Raw genomic sequence first — 15,085 nt, 5'->3', positions numbered from 1 at the left:
ACAAATGGCAAAGTCATTCACGATAAGAAAAAAAAAGGTGTTTATCGAAAAAAGAAACGAAACCGCATCTAGAAAATAAGTTAACAAAACAATAAAAATAGGTGACGCTATTGCCACGGCCGCATGATTCTTAATTTATCAGTATGACAAAATTGCCCTCGCACTTCTGTCTTTTATGTGTTTTTAATAATGTCCCTGGTTCTTTTCATCTACCCACTATTTTCCCTTTTTTTATTTTTTTTATCAAGATTCTTTCCCTTCTCTTTTGCGGTAGTTCTGGTTATCAGTCTGGTCTAATTCAATTTCTGGTTGAAACAATAGTAGGGGTGATAACGCACAGATATTTATAAGTATTTGATGCAAATTAAATTTTAATAAAATGAATTTAGATAATATATAATTAAATTTAAAATTTAATTAGTTAAAAATAAATTTTAATTAAATTTAAAATAAAATTAAATATTTAATATATTAATTAAGATCAAATTTAAATAGTGTGATTTTATTATTTCTCCATTATAAGATTTAAGTATTGAGAAAGAGAATCAAAGAATCGAAAAGAAAGAAAAAGGGAATAAAGTCACTTTTAATTTATAGTTGGCTCTGATATTAATATTGATTTGGTTTAAAATTGATTTTAATTTTATTTTGACAATTTTGATTAGGACAAAAAGTTTAAATAAGGCTATGTATTTTTAGTGGAATCAAATAAGATCAAAATTAAATTATAATTAATCTCAAATACATCTAATTTTTGACAATTTTTCTATTTTTTTAATAATAAAATATTAAACATAGTAATTTTAATATTAAATAATTTTGTTTATCACATTCTTCATTTAATTTTTATTTTAATTAAAAATAATAAATAATTTTTAATATTAAATTAAAAAAATAATATTTTATTATAAAAAAATAATATATTATTATATGATGATTTATTTAATCTTAATTAGAAAGTTTAGTTCTTAATTAGCTCAAAATTTAATTTTGAATTTATTTAGCTCTAGACTGAAAATATAAGAATTTATTTACTTATTTATTTATTTTTATTTCCATTAAAAACTGTAAGTTATTACCTATTTTTTTAAAAAATTATTATTTAGTTGATTTATCTTAATAAAATTAAATCTTTGATCATTTATTTTGAAAATAAGAGAAATTAGTTTCTCTTTTACTTTTGAGTTCTCCCATTGTTTTAGGTGTGAATTTAAATTTTATTTAATTTTTATAGTTCGAAAAATATAGTAATAGTAATTTATTTTTTTAAAATATTAATTGAAAAAATAAAAAATTAACTAATATATTTTTAAATATATAAAAGTCAAGTAAAAATATAAAGATTAATAATAATTTTTTGTTTTAATTTGTAAATTTGATTTGAATCGGGCTGGAATTGGCGGTTTACCCATTCTGATTCTGTTTTGATTCAAGGCTCGCAAAGAGACTGAAACCGACTCATAAGGTCGGTCCGATTTGATCAGGGCCAATTCTCGGTTTGATCAGCAAAGCCCATAACACGATCATTGCCGTCTTTTCCTGTTCTGGAGCTCAGGTTTAATATTTTTGTAACTTTCCCAGCTCTCATTCTCCTTTTTATGTAAGAGCTTGTTTGATTCAATTCCACAACACAAAATTTTGTGGAATTCTTTTTGATAAATTTGATTGTTAAGACATGCTAGTTGACAGAGGCTCACAGTCCATATCACTATCTTACTCGATTTGAAGTTTCAGGTAATGCTTTTCCCTCTCTCTCTCTCTCTCTCCCTCTCTCTCTCTGCGATTTAAGTGGAACTTCAAGTTTCCTTCTGTTTCTCGAAAGGAATAGCTGACAATGAAGGTTGGGATTTTCTTAATTTTCATCTTCAAAATTTTCTCGGCAATCAAACGCACCTCTGGTTTTCAGTACGTCAGTTAGGAAGAAGTAGAAAGAGATGCTGCTGGGATTTCAAAAAATGAGCTATGTTTAAGGGTACGTTTTACAAGGATAAATTGGTCTTTTTGTAGCATTTATGAAGCCGTGGCGACAGCAAAAATGGCCGTGGCAATAGTCACCCTAAAAATATTTATATTCCGGGAAAATTTATCTTGCCCACTTGATCATCATCGCCATCTTCTCTTCAGCCTCAGCTAAAATAGAAATTTTCCTCTGTCTTCTCTCTGTTAGAGCTTTGGAGTTGTTTTCCATTTTGTGTTTCTACAAAATTTTAAGAGCGGTCGGTAGTAAAAATCAAATTCTAGGGTTTGGATTCGATTGGATTGGATCTTCTCATCGTAAATTGATATTATTATAGTGCGGTGAACGAGATTGGTACAGAGAGGCAGACGAATGAGTGTCGTTTCTGACGAGATGTTGTTTTACTTATCGTCAGCTAATCTTGAGGTACGCTATAGCTTACTAGCAATTGCTTGTTATGAATTGAATTTGTTTTAGCTTGGCTTGTGTCTGTTGATTGAATGTGTTCTGTTATTAAGCTTCAATTAGCTGTAGTACATGGAGATTGGGTTATACTTAGTTAGCGAGAAAAATTAATGAGAAAAGCATGTGAAGATGGAAGTTCATGTTTGAAGCTAAAGCAATTGGGTGTTTAGGGAACTTTTGAGGAGAGTTTGTCTGGGAAGCAAAACGTCTCTCTATCCCATAATGACTATACATTCTTTATTGAAAAAGTGTTGGATATGGAGTATCGGATTAATCCCTTAAAATCTCTCTGTTGCATCCAGTAATTTCTCTTTACTGTTTTATCTAAATTTTTATTAACAAAATTCTACAAAATGGATTAGTTTGTAATGTAAAATTAGGGTTCAAGAAGGGAGGTACAAGAGGATGAGGAGGAAGGCTGCCTGTAATATGAAGGCAATGGTGTTGACTAGGCTCTCTTTCTCTCTCAGGGGGTTGGAATTGTTTGTGTAGAGTAGCTGAATTGTATGGCAAACTTAGAAATTATATAGAATTATGGTGATTTGATTTTTTGTTCCATGATTCATAAGCATCAGTGGTTTCTATTTAATGTTATTTTTGGGCCATTGTCTCTTATTGTTGTTTGGGTTCAAGGCTTAGTTGAGTTGGTCTCTCGTTTTCTTTCATTAATGAGGCAATCCAAACAATGAGATTCCAATGTGTGTGTTTTCTACATGATGATTAGTTTTCAGTGTTAGCACGCAACTTTTAGATCATTGAGTAATGGCTGAAGTTTTTAATGGAATTTTCACCATCTTCTACAATTGTTAAAATTGATGTTATATATTGCAACATTATGCTTTTTATTGCTGCTTATGTTCTTCCATTTTGCAGTTGTCCTTTTTGTTATGGGAGCCTGCCTCATTCATGTGCGTTCGAACCTCTCTTCTTTTGTGTGTGTGTGTGTGTGTGTGTGTAATATTGATTCTTTGATTTTTTGTTTTGTTGTAGATGAACCTTGTATTTTGATTATTGGATTTTATGTGCTTGTCAAAATTTAAATGACTTTTTTGATTTGACACATTGCAGATTTGTTTGTTTGTGTGCGTGTAATATTGATTCTTTGATTTTTTGTTTTGTTGTAGATGAACCTTGTATTTTGATTATTGGATTTTATGTGCTTGTCAAAATTTAAATGACTTTTTTGATTTGATACATTGCAGATTTGTGTGTGTGTGTGTGTGTGTGTGTGTGTGTGTGTGTGTGTAATATTGATTCTTTGATTTTTTGTTTTGTTGTAGATGAACCTTGTATTTTGATTATTGGATTTTATGTGCTTGTCAAAATTTGAGTGACTTTTTTGATTTGATACATTGCAGATTTGTTTCCTTTTAAATCAAGAGGAAGGTATTCCAGCTTCTGATATCTGTTGATAAGGGAAGGCTTATTTTCTGCCATGCCTTCTCTACAATTGTTGCAACTAACTGAGCATGGTCGAAGCCTCTTGGCTTCAAGAAGGTATTAACTTTTCGTCCTTGTTTGCATTTATCGTAATTGGAAGAAAAAAGTTGTCTTCATAAAAATATTGCTTTTTATCAACTTGAATGTGCTGCCACCATATTAGGTACCTATTGTATAATTTGGCTGTTCAACAGTCAATGATTTTATTCTAAACAATTGCTATTATTCATCAGAAATTCATTTGAGATTTGTAAAATGAATGCTTCTGCCATCTCTCATTCAGTTCTTCTACAGTCACTTGTATTTCATTATTCTTGCTGTTGGCTAGTAAAATAACACAGGAGATGAGCTAATGATGTAGTTTAAGACTTTTAAGCAAGTAGTTGAAAATTATGGAAAGGGGAGGGAGGGTTTTATGAGATGCTCATAGGAAAGGCTGAGCACTCTGAAAACCGAATTGGACTGATTTACTTTGCCTTTTTGGTTCAGTAATTTGGTAAAACAGTTTGGTTTTGGTTTGTATTTTAAAAAATTTTCAGTTTTACATTTCGGTTCAGTTTGGTTAGGAAGGTCAAAAACCCAAATAACTGAACCGAACTGATTTTTCCCCTTGTAAAGCTTTCTACACCATTTTGTCCATTCCAAAAACCATACCTATTTATATTCCTATTCTTCTTCTGTGAGACAACCAATAATCTCAACTCCCAACCCTTCCTCCTCAGTTCATGAACCCCTTCCATCTTCTTCTTCTTCTTTCTCATTTCCTCTCCTATCGACTGAGTCATTGCCTTTGCCTATGCTGTTGCATCATGCAACTGACCAAGTCCTCTGGTCCTCTATGATTCAGTTCCTTGTTGCATGTTGATGTTTCAACATACTCTCTTTCATTCTGTATCAAGTTTCCTCGGTGCGTATTCAAGTTTTCCTCGTCTGGTTTCAAGATTCCAAGTCTTCATGCAACCTTGCTACATATTCAAGTTGCAGATTTGTGAAATTTAAATGGTAGATTTGCAAATTTGTAAAATGTATATTGTAGATTTGTTAATTGACGCAATTTTAATTTGAGTTAGTCTCTTAGTTTTCCTGAATTGAGTTTTAATTTGGGTGATTTTGTGTTGTGCTTGATGAATTGAGGAATTTTCGGTTAATTTTGGTGAGGATTTGGGAGGGAGGGTTTGGCTTTGTAATCGTGGACTGGAGTGTTCTGGAAACTGATCGACATCGATTTTTTCGGTTAGGTTTGATTCAGTTTTACTATTAGTTTGGTTCGGTTCACAACAATATGCTTTTCGGTTGTTTGGTTTCTACGGTTCGGTTCAGTTTGGATCCAAACCGACCGATTGCACTTCCCTACTTATAGGATGGTCATGATTAAACATTATATATAATCCAGTAAGTTATTTCAATTAGATTGTGGAAAGGCAATTTTTTATATACTTGTATGCCATAACAAATGGAAGTTACCGTATGTGGATAGTCTTATGTGTTTAGAATGTTGTGAAGCGTAGATATACGGAGGCTCTAGTTAGACAAGTAGAGCACATTGGGTTGGAGGATAGAAAGAAAAGAAGGGTAGACCTAAACTGACTTGGAGGAGAGTAATACAACATGACCTAGAATTATTACACATTTTTTAGGATTTAACCCAAAATCCTTTAGAGTGGAGAAAGAGAATCCATATAGCTAACCCTAATAAATTTTTGGGATAAAGGTTTGGTTGAGTTGAGTTGAAATTGTTAGATTTTCATGTAGTGATCACTTTGTAATGACTTTGAGTTAACTGAATAATGGATTAAAGAAAGTATTTAGTAGTGTTTGACAACATTTTTGAAGGTAATCTATACAGTGGGGATTATGGGGACTCCTTTTTTGGTTGCTTTTTTTGTACTTTTTGAGTAAAAGATGGAAAATTACGAAAATGAAGGAGATCTCAAACCATTTTTACTTTCTAACTTGGGCTTTTGGAAATCCCACTTTGTGTTTTATTAGTAATGCGGGCCACTTGCGTTAATGGAATTGTTGGTTGACTCATTAGTAAATTATTATTTGTTCTAATAAAGTAGACATTTTAATATCTCCACTCCCCTGGTTCCCCTCCTCCGGTTCCCCTCCCCCCTATGGAAATCACAAAGGAACATACTTGGTCCTCTTATTTAGTCTTCAAGTTTTCGCTTTGAAAAGGAAAGGCAAATTAATCGAGCCATGCTTTAGTTGCTTTAGTTAATACGAGCAACCATATGCAAGGGTTCATTCTGTATGTTTAGGCCCCACTTGGGTCAATTTTTTACTTTTTCAAAAGTACTTTTTAACAAGTTCAGATTTTGTCAAAAAAGAAAATTTAATGGTGAAAAAAGATAACTGGTAAATCTATGAATTTTAGTTTACATGAGGAGCAAAAAAAGGAATATAATTTTTATTTTTGAGGAGAGTAATGTCTAGTCTATTTATTAGAGTATAGATCCTAATTATACTTGGACAAGTTTACTAACATAAGAATCCTAATTATATTTGGAGAAGTTTATTAAAATAAGAATCCTAGAAACTATAGGAATACTTTTATATGAGGAAATAAAACCTAAATTTTGTTACAAATAATATTACCTTTATAATAGGTATGTAGGAACCTCCACATCAACTACAGCCACCTCACCATCATTATTAGTCATTGCCATTGCCACCATCATTGTTGGCTTATTTATCTCCCTCCTACCAACCAAATAATTATTCATGTGGGCATTGTGGCTGTCTTCATCCTCCACATCCAAATTTGTTGCCATTAGTCAAATTTGTTGCCATTAGTCACTGTGCCCACCTTGCCAATTCTATTGCTGCCACTCAACATCGTTATCTCACTGTGACCATTACTATTATATAAGGAGTAATTAATTCAATCACTATCCAATTTATGTACAATATGTTAGTAATAGAAGGTAGTAAAAATTAGTGATCAAACTGAAAGTGTTTTCCTTTTGGAAATAAATTATAAAACTTGAAATGGAAAACAGAAAACAAAAAGCTGAAAGCTTTTTTTGTGCGATTAAACAGACCCTCTTTTTATTAGTTTGCAAACTTCGGTTATTTTGATGTTACCCTTCTTAATTAAAAAAAATCTCAATATTGACATTTTGATTATCATCCATCTGTCATCCACTTGGTTAGCAAACTTTTTTAAAGAATGAATAATACAATTGTTGCTTTTAGTCCTTCCAATTTGGTTGTGCCTATGGCAGATGATTTTCGTTTTTTTCTCCTCAGTAGTTTTTATATTTAGCTGCTCTATTAGATGTCCTTATGGTAGAAGATCATTTATTTACTATTGTGTGCTGCATGCAACTTTCAAAAGCAGTCCGAGTCCTCTGTTTCAGTGCTGAACTGTGGTATATTGGTTATCCAAGCAGGAAATCTCTATTGTTTGCTGGTGGTATCTTAGTTTTTGGCGGGACTGCTGCATATGTGAAGTCACGGCATGGCTGTAAAAAGTTTGATTCTATTGATCACTACAATGGGCTTAGGGGTGATAATGACAAATCAGACAAGCAGGTTGCGAAAGAAGCTAAGAAAATTATTCAGAAAAAAGGAAGTTTGAAATCACTCCATGTTCTAGCTTCTGTTCTTTTGTCTGAGATGGGCAAAAGGGGCACAAGGGATCTTTTGGCTATGATAGCTATAGCAGTAAGTCTTTGTTCTATGTGCACTCAAATATTTTGTTTTCATCATCTATTCCTTAAGCTTTTGTGGTAGTAGTACATAAACTGCATTCATCAATTGTCCTTCATAGCTGCATAGGTCATAATTGAAATAAAATAGATAAATACTGGCAAAATTTTCTTACACTTCACCTATGGTTTTAAAATTTTGTCTTTTTCCTTTTTTAGGGTCAGTTCAGAAGTTCCTTTTGCTAGTTCTTTATTAGAAAGAGATATAAAGCTGTACATGTGTTTTCTGGCTCTACCCAGTATCAAGAGTTGGCTTACTTCTATGAATTCAAGTTAATAATAGAAATCCCACTTTGTGAAACTCTACTCGCTGTTTATTGCGGCAACAAATATCTAACAAGTCTCAAATATATAACTAGCTTGTGTCGGATATTATGATTTGGAGCATGTATTACTGGCAAGAAACACATACAATCGTAACTGGTCTCATGTCCAACATTCATATTGTGCAGTGATGCTAGGTTGAGGCATAAAATGACTTGGCATCACTGTAAATGTTAGTTGGTGACCAGATGCACAAAACCTGATTGGTTGCATATCATGTGCAGACAAGGCAGTGCATTAGTGCTCTCAAGTCTCAATCTTATTCTTCTATCCAAGCTATTAATATGTAAAAAATTGGTAATTGCATTCAACTAAAGGTAAAGTTATTGTTACATTTTGAATATATAGGTTAGGGATCAAAAGATGGCGTAATATCAAAACTGAATATAGAAGATGGTGAAGAGATGAGATGCAGTAGTAGCAATAGAGTACATCTTATTCATGTTGATGGGGCTCCCAATAACATATTTCCATGGGTTGTTTAGATGATGAGGGGTTCATGAGGTTTCATTACTTTTCCTCTTTGGTGAAGAGGCATAAGAACCCATGTACGATTGGTCGTAAAAATTAGATTTCTAAATTTTGACTGCTCTTTTATGGCCCTACAATAATTCTGAGATTTTGTGGCTTTTTACTTCATAAGCAATGTTTTGCAAGTTATTTGCAGAAGAGTTTTTGGCATCCTAATGAACCATACCATTAATACATTTTTAACCTCAGACAAATCATGTATCTTACTGCTAATGGGTGGAAAAAGAACCTTTATAAGCCCTTTGCCTCCTGACTTTCTTTGCTTTTGCTGCTTAGTTGTTACAAATTCTATTACTGCATCAGGCCATTTTATCCATAATCTGGTTAGTTGATGGACTTTTTGTCTGCAGTGCAGTCCTTTTAAGTTACAACAGTCTGATGGAGCATTGGCTCTTTATTCTCATGTTAGCAACTCAGTGATTGGATGAGCAAACTTAATTGATGATAGTGCAACTTTGATTTCTTTTGGTCTTCTCTTTTGCTGAGAAAGACATGATGATTTCTTTTTTGTTATAGAATGATCAGACTGTCCTTTTACTTCTCCAGATGGAAACCATTATTATATTATTGCTATGTGCTGAACTGTTCCCTTGAAACAAATAAATAGTTAAATAAGTGAAAGATTGGAAATTTGGGTGCTCTTAATTGGGAAATAAAATTTATTAAACAACAAAAGTAACCCAACAGAAGTCGGATTGTGTACCTAGGAGTTGGTTGTTGGTGATAGCAAATGCTGTTTTCAGTGGATTTTCATACCTGTAAGTGCGAGTGTCAGCATTTGTAACTGATGCAAAAGGATTAATTTAGCATATGAGAACCAACATGATCCTCTGTCCTTCAAATTTGTTCATTGATTTATTCATTGCTTGAGTAGAAATGTGCTTTTTCACTTTTTTTCAGGTGTTGAGAACTGCTTTGAGCAACAGATTAGCAAAAGTACAGGGATTTCTATTCCGTGCTGCTTTTCTCCGACGCGTGCCATTATTTTTCCGGTTGATATCTGAAAATATCTTATTATGTTTTCTTCTATCCACTATTCATTCTACTTCGAAGTATGTAACGGGGACTTTAAGTCTATGTTTCAGAAAAATATTGACTAAACGTATCCATGCACATTATTTTGAGGTAATCATCATAACTTTTTTATGTTTGTTGGAAAATAACTATTTCTGATAATTATTATTTCTGTGTTCTAGTTTAATTCATTTGGGCTTCATTACATGAAATCTTTTTCTTCCCCCTCACTTTTTGCTATAATTTTATTGCATTGATTAACTTTATTATTCGCAATTCTCAAATTTGTATCCTTTGAATCTATATTAAATTACTAAATTGCAAGTGCTGATGGATGGCTGTTTAATCAAGGACATGGTTTTGTTATTCTCTTTGGGGAACAATTGTATGTTTAGTAGTGGTACCATAAAACATTTTTATCTAGGTGGACCTTGATTTTGTCATGATTCAGCTTTCAGGTGATTGGAAAAATGATATTGATGATAGTCATAATTTTGTTGTATGAGTTCTCATTCTGTTTGGGCATGTGAAACTTGTCTAAGATTACCTTGGGTGGAAATGTTCTGTAATTCTAGTTTGCCCTCTATTTAATGTAGGAACTAGCATGTGGGAACTCTATGATTTGGTTTCATGTAACAATTTTGCATGTTTTGTGTTTTTTCACAGCCTCATAAGTGTGTGTGAGTGCATGTGTCAACACTTGCATGCCTTTTTAGGTGGTGATGTGACATGCCTAGATGCTAATCTCCAAGATCCTATTCTGGTGAATAACAATGGAACTTGGAATTTATTACAGGACATATGATTTTTATCTCCATGCTTTAGTTTAGAATATGCAGCTTTTACTTTATTGGTGTAGGAAAAAGCTTTTTTTTTTTGTTGACATCCTAATGATGCATTGATGCCTTTGTTCAGTGCTTGCTTTGTTTTCTCTGAGAGATTAATCATCCTTTTATTTGGTTCCAGAACATGGCATACTATAAGATATCACATGTTGATGGTCGGATTACTAACCCTGAACAACGAATTGCAAGTGATGTACCAAGATTCTGTTCAGAGTTGAGTGAACTGGTACAGGATGACTTGACAGCAGTTACTGATGGTCTTCTCTATACTTGGCGCCTGTGTTCTTATGCTAGCCCAAAATATCTTTTCTGGATATTGGTAATTTTTGGTCAAATCTATTATATTGATCTGAATTCTTGATATTCTTAATGTCTTATATTCTTTTGAATGGCTGCTGATAGCGTTTCAGCTTAGTATGATGACATTGGAGTGTTAACAAATTTCCACTTGACACAATAATGTTCTCAGGGCTATGTGTTGGGAGCAGGAACCATGATTAGAAACTTTTCCCCTGCTTTTGGGAAACTGATGTCAAAAGAACAACAGTTGGAAGGTGAATATCGGCTTCATTCACGTTTAAGGACCCATGCAGAAAGTATAGCATTTTATGGTGGAGAACGTAGAGAAGAATCACATATTCAGCAGAAGTTTAAGGATCTTGTTAGACACATGAGAGTTGTCCTTTATGACCATTGGTGGTTTGGAATGATTCAAGATTTTTTGTTGAAGTATCTTGGTGCTACAGTTGCAGTTGTATTGATTATAGAGCCCTTTTTTGCTGGCCATCTAAGACCTGATGCCTCTACTTTGGGAAGGGCAACAATGTTGAGCAACTTAAGATATCACACCAGTGTCATAATATCACTATTTCAGTCCCTGGGAACTCTTTCTATAAGTTCAAGACGACTCAATCGTCTCAGGTAGTTCACAATCAAATTATTCATACCATTGTAGACCTCAAAGGAGGCCTTATTTATTTGTTTACCCTCTCATTTTTGGCAGTTTTTTTTACCCTTTGCCTCCCTTCCCCTTCCTCCCTCTTAAAACTGCTCTTACTTCCTGATGTGGGACCTTCTTGTACCAGGGATTTTAGGTCTATGTATTTTAGGAAGAAAGTGACAAAATTTAATTAGGAAGTAATATTTAATTATTTATGAATTCTACTGTTTAGAATTTCCTTGTTAGTGTTGCTTTGGTATTCCTGGTTACCATTGGCTTAGTATTGTCTTATTTTGGGATTCCTAGTATTGTCTACAAGTACCTGAAATCTTTATTTTATGAAGAAATTTGGGAAATATAATTAGGAAGTAATATTTAATTATTTGGGAATTCTACATGTTCCTAATATTGGCTATCTATTCCTAATTAAATTTAAATATTAGTCTACAGGTACCTGAGGTCTACTTATTCCTAATATTGGCTACCAGGGATTTTAGGCCTACTATGGTAGGAAGAATTTGGGAAATTAAATTAGGAAGTAATAGTTAATTATTTAGGAATCAATTGTTAAGAATTTTCTAATTAGTGTTGGTTTGATTTCCTAGTTAGTAGTGGCTTAGTATTTTCTTATTGTGGGATTCCTGATGTTAGTCTACATATACCTATGCAAATTAGGTATTTTGGTGGAGTTATTATTATTAACAACTGGGAATTAATAGAAATTTGTGAGTTTTGTATCTTTCCTTTGAGTGATCTATTGGTTCTACATCACTTCCATGTTCCACTTTTCTCCTGTGAAAAAAATTTATGGAATGGGTGGTGAAAATTTTTTGAGAGAAAAAAGAGACTAAGGTGCAAAATAACAAATAGAATGTTGTCATTTCACTGATTAGTTAGAAACTTGATTGATTTGTCCTTGAGCATGCCTTGCACATGATTCCAGTTATCCTCTAAGCCTAATGTTTGTGTTATTGCAGTGGTTATGCTGATCGCATTCATGAGTTAATAGTAATATCAAGAGAGCTAAACTGCGATGATAAAACTTCTCTGCAAAGAAGTGGAAGTAGGAATTACTTTAGTGAAGCTGATTATGTTGAGTTTTCTGGTGTCAAGGTACTTGATACTTACAGATTTTATTTCACCATGTTGTTATATATGTACACATTTTCTGTTCTTATGGTAGTAATGCCTCCTAGGTTGTCACCCCAACTGGTAATGTTTTGGTGGAAGATCTGACTCTTAAGGTTGAATCAGGATCTAATCTGTTAATTACAGGTATCTTTTCAGCTTAAAAATCAACTATCTGCATTTTTAATTTCTTTCGATTTGTTTTGTTTTCTTGGTCTTTTAATATGGTTCTTTACGCCTATACTTTCAGTTTTTTTGTTATTAACAAGAGTATGTTCTTATTTAACTAGGGCGCCTGTGTCTCAAATTTTGCATAATACCTATAGAATGGCTCTTTCAGGGGACTTTTTATTTATTTATCTGCTACCCCTTGTTGATATGAAGTACTTGATCATGACAAACATTTAATATTTGATTGGATTATCTTTTGGATCCCAGTGGAAAAATGCTGGCCAATATTGGATTAGGTACTACGGTTAGTGAATTTAGGATTCATGGACGTTTCATTTCTAATTGTGTGTCTTCATGTAATGTCTGTTGTGTATCGTTGCATTGTGAGAAGCAATGTGGCTTGTTTGCAGAGCACAAGAAGAAAAGGAGAGGATAGGGGGAGAGAGCAGCATACCTATGTGGCTCCTTCTTTCTGTCTTCTTTTTCATTTCTTGTTTTTTCTTTTTATGTGTGTATACAACTGTAACTCCTGTGTCCAACTTGTAGAAAACCCAACTCTTATTTTTGCTTCTTTCTAAAAAACATTATAGCGGATCTTCTGATAAAATTCCTATTTAGGCTAAGTTTCTCTGATTATATTTTAAATGTAAATGGCCACCAGCCCATTTTTTTTTTTTAAATTGTGCTCTACAAAATTTCTAATGAAATATATGTATTTTTTTTTTAATTTTAAAGATCCTTGTATTTTTCACTTTTATAATGTCTCCATTTAAAATATCATTACCTCAATTTATTCAATTATGAATAGAAAACAATTATTTATTTTAGATTTGAAGATTATTGTTGTGTATGTTTCGTTAAATATCATGGTTTTCAAACTTGTACCAAAAAACCTGGGAACTGGACAGTGATTGGTCCGGGTTATATTTTAGACCCTTCTCATAAGAAGCTGCTTGTACCCGGAAAAATCGACTGTGGTGAACCGCTGAACCGGGTGACCAGGTTGCAGTTCAACTGGTTTGATTTGCAGTTATGTGGCATGCTAATTAACTGCCATGTCAAGGTTCACTTGAAAAACTAGTGCTTTATTTTAGCTACCTAGTTTCAAACCTTGCTTCTCAAAGTTTCCACGAGCTTGTCCATCCGCTAAGCTACATGACCAGTTTGGTTAAATTCTCTCCACGTTATTTATTTCATACATCTTAAAATCAGTATGGTTGTAGCCTCATTTTTCTTTTAAAGGTCAAAAGTTAACTTTTATGTAAACATAAAACAAGTAATATATCAAAACTGCTTTGATTTTATTATAAATTTTATGGAAATATTTGTTGTCATTTAAAATTTTATCTTTTAATTGTTTCTTTTTATCTTAAAATTTTATTATTTAAAATTTCGGATTATTTGTTAAAGATGTTTATTATATTAAAAATTTGATTGTATTCACTCTAGTAGTTTACTCATAATTGTTATATTGTTGTTTATATATTTTAATTTACTTGTTATTTTTTTAACGGTTTAAACAGCTGGCTGAGGTTTGAAAACCTTGGTAAATGTATATGTTGAACTATGAAATTGATAATTTATTTATTTTCAAAAATTTCATAGTGCTTGTGGACACAGTCCAACATGGACCAATATATTCCTATACAGTTACATTATGACTAACAATTATCATTGTTGAAAACTCGGGTGATTCTGCATTCCATTTGGTATTAATAATTAAAAGGTTATCCATTCCAAACAGAGCTTTATGGAAAAAAAAAGGATATGATCAGTCATGGTAGAGGAGAATTGTTGGTGGATTTTTATCAGGCAAGACATGGGTAAGGGAAGTTACGTAATGTGATTCTTTTCAACAAATAGGGGGATTGTACCTTACACCCATATCAAGGTTTTCTGGCATGGAATAGCTTCCTAATATGCTGAAAGGAAATAAATGGTGACAGAACGATGAAATAACAAAAAATGGTTAAATGAGCATGCTCTCAGGGTCTATTTTGATGATCTGGGGAAAGGGGAAAGTATCATAGATTTCACTTTAGTGTATGGTTTCGCTAAAGTTGCTGAACTCTTTAATTTTAGTTGCTAATAATGCTTTAAAGAAGCTGGCAATTTTGTATCGGCATGGAGTTGGAATTTAACAGATGAACTAGGTGGTAGTTTTAAACATATTAGTTCATAGGCAAATTGTTTAAAAATTTGCATGTCATCTCAGTAGTGTTTATGTTAACAATATAATGTACAGTCTCTATTTGTTTCCATATTGATAGCAGTTTAGCGGGAACTTGATCTTGTATTTGTTGTGATGGTGACCTATGCCTATATAGCTTCATTTAGTTTACTAGGACAAAGATGGAGTTCTCTTTGGTGTGCTTCTCATTGTTGTTCATCTTGGATTTGATCTGCAAATAATGTCAATTACTGGCTGCTTGTATCTGTTAGGTAGTAGACAAGGGGTTATTGTATGGTGTCACAGTGGACGCATAGTTTTGCCTGTGCAAGGGTGCATGTTTGAGTTTTTGACATTTCCCATCCTGAGACATTGCTTTATTGG

The 15,085-nt window shown here is 32.9% G+C and overlaps 1 protein-coding gene across 5 annotated transcripts in view; it reads left to right on the top strand.

Annotated features, from left to right (window-relative positions):
- The first annotated feature begins 1,555 nt into the window (after positions 1–1,555).
- LOC110669052 (ABC transporter D family member 1) overlaps positions 1,556–15,085 on the top strand; it is a 36,119-nt gene continuing 22,589 nt past the window's right edge. The window contains exons 1-10 of one of the 5 annotated variants that reach the window (XM_058131995.1): positions 1,556–1,734; positions 2,295–2,383; positions 3,296–3,330; positions 3,781–3,919; positions 7,261–7,534; positions 9,334–9,558; positions 10,414–10,611; positions 10,762–11,213; positions 12,210–12,345; positions 12,429–12,507. In XM_058131995.1, the coding sequence (XP_057987978.1) occupies positions 3,858–3,919; positions 7,261–7,534; positions 9,334–9,558; positions 10,414–10,611; positions 10,762–11,213; positions 12,210–12,345; positions 12,429–12,507 (1,426 nt within the window). In that variant the 5' untranslated portion in view covers positions 1,556–1,734; positions 2,295–2,383; positions 3,296–3,330; positions 3,781–3,857. Of the gene's footprint in view, positions 1,735–1,984; positions 2,384–3,295; positions 3,331–3,780; positions 3,920–7,260; positions 7,535–9,333; positions 9,559–10,413; positions 10,612–10,761; positions 11,214–12,209; positions 12,346–12,428; positions 12,508–15,085 lie in introns of those variants that run through there. The other 4 variants (XM_058131996.1, XM_058131997.1, XM_058131994.1 and 1 more) reach the window with 4 other exon arrangements.

Source organism: Hevea brasiliensis, chromosome 13, assembly GCF_030052815.1.
Source record: "Hevea brasiliensis isolate MT/VB/25A 57/8 chromosome 13, ASM3005281v1, whole genome shotgun sequence".
Taxonomy (NCBI): Eukaryota; Viridiplantae; Streptophyta; class Magnoliopsida; order Malpighiales; family Euphorbiaceae; genus Hevea; species Hevea brasiliensis.
The sequence above is the reverse complement of the archived record's forward strand: the minus strand, read 5'-3'. Positions and strand labels throughout refer to the sequence as shown.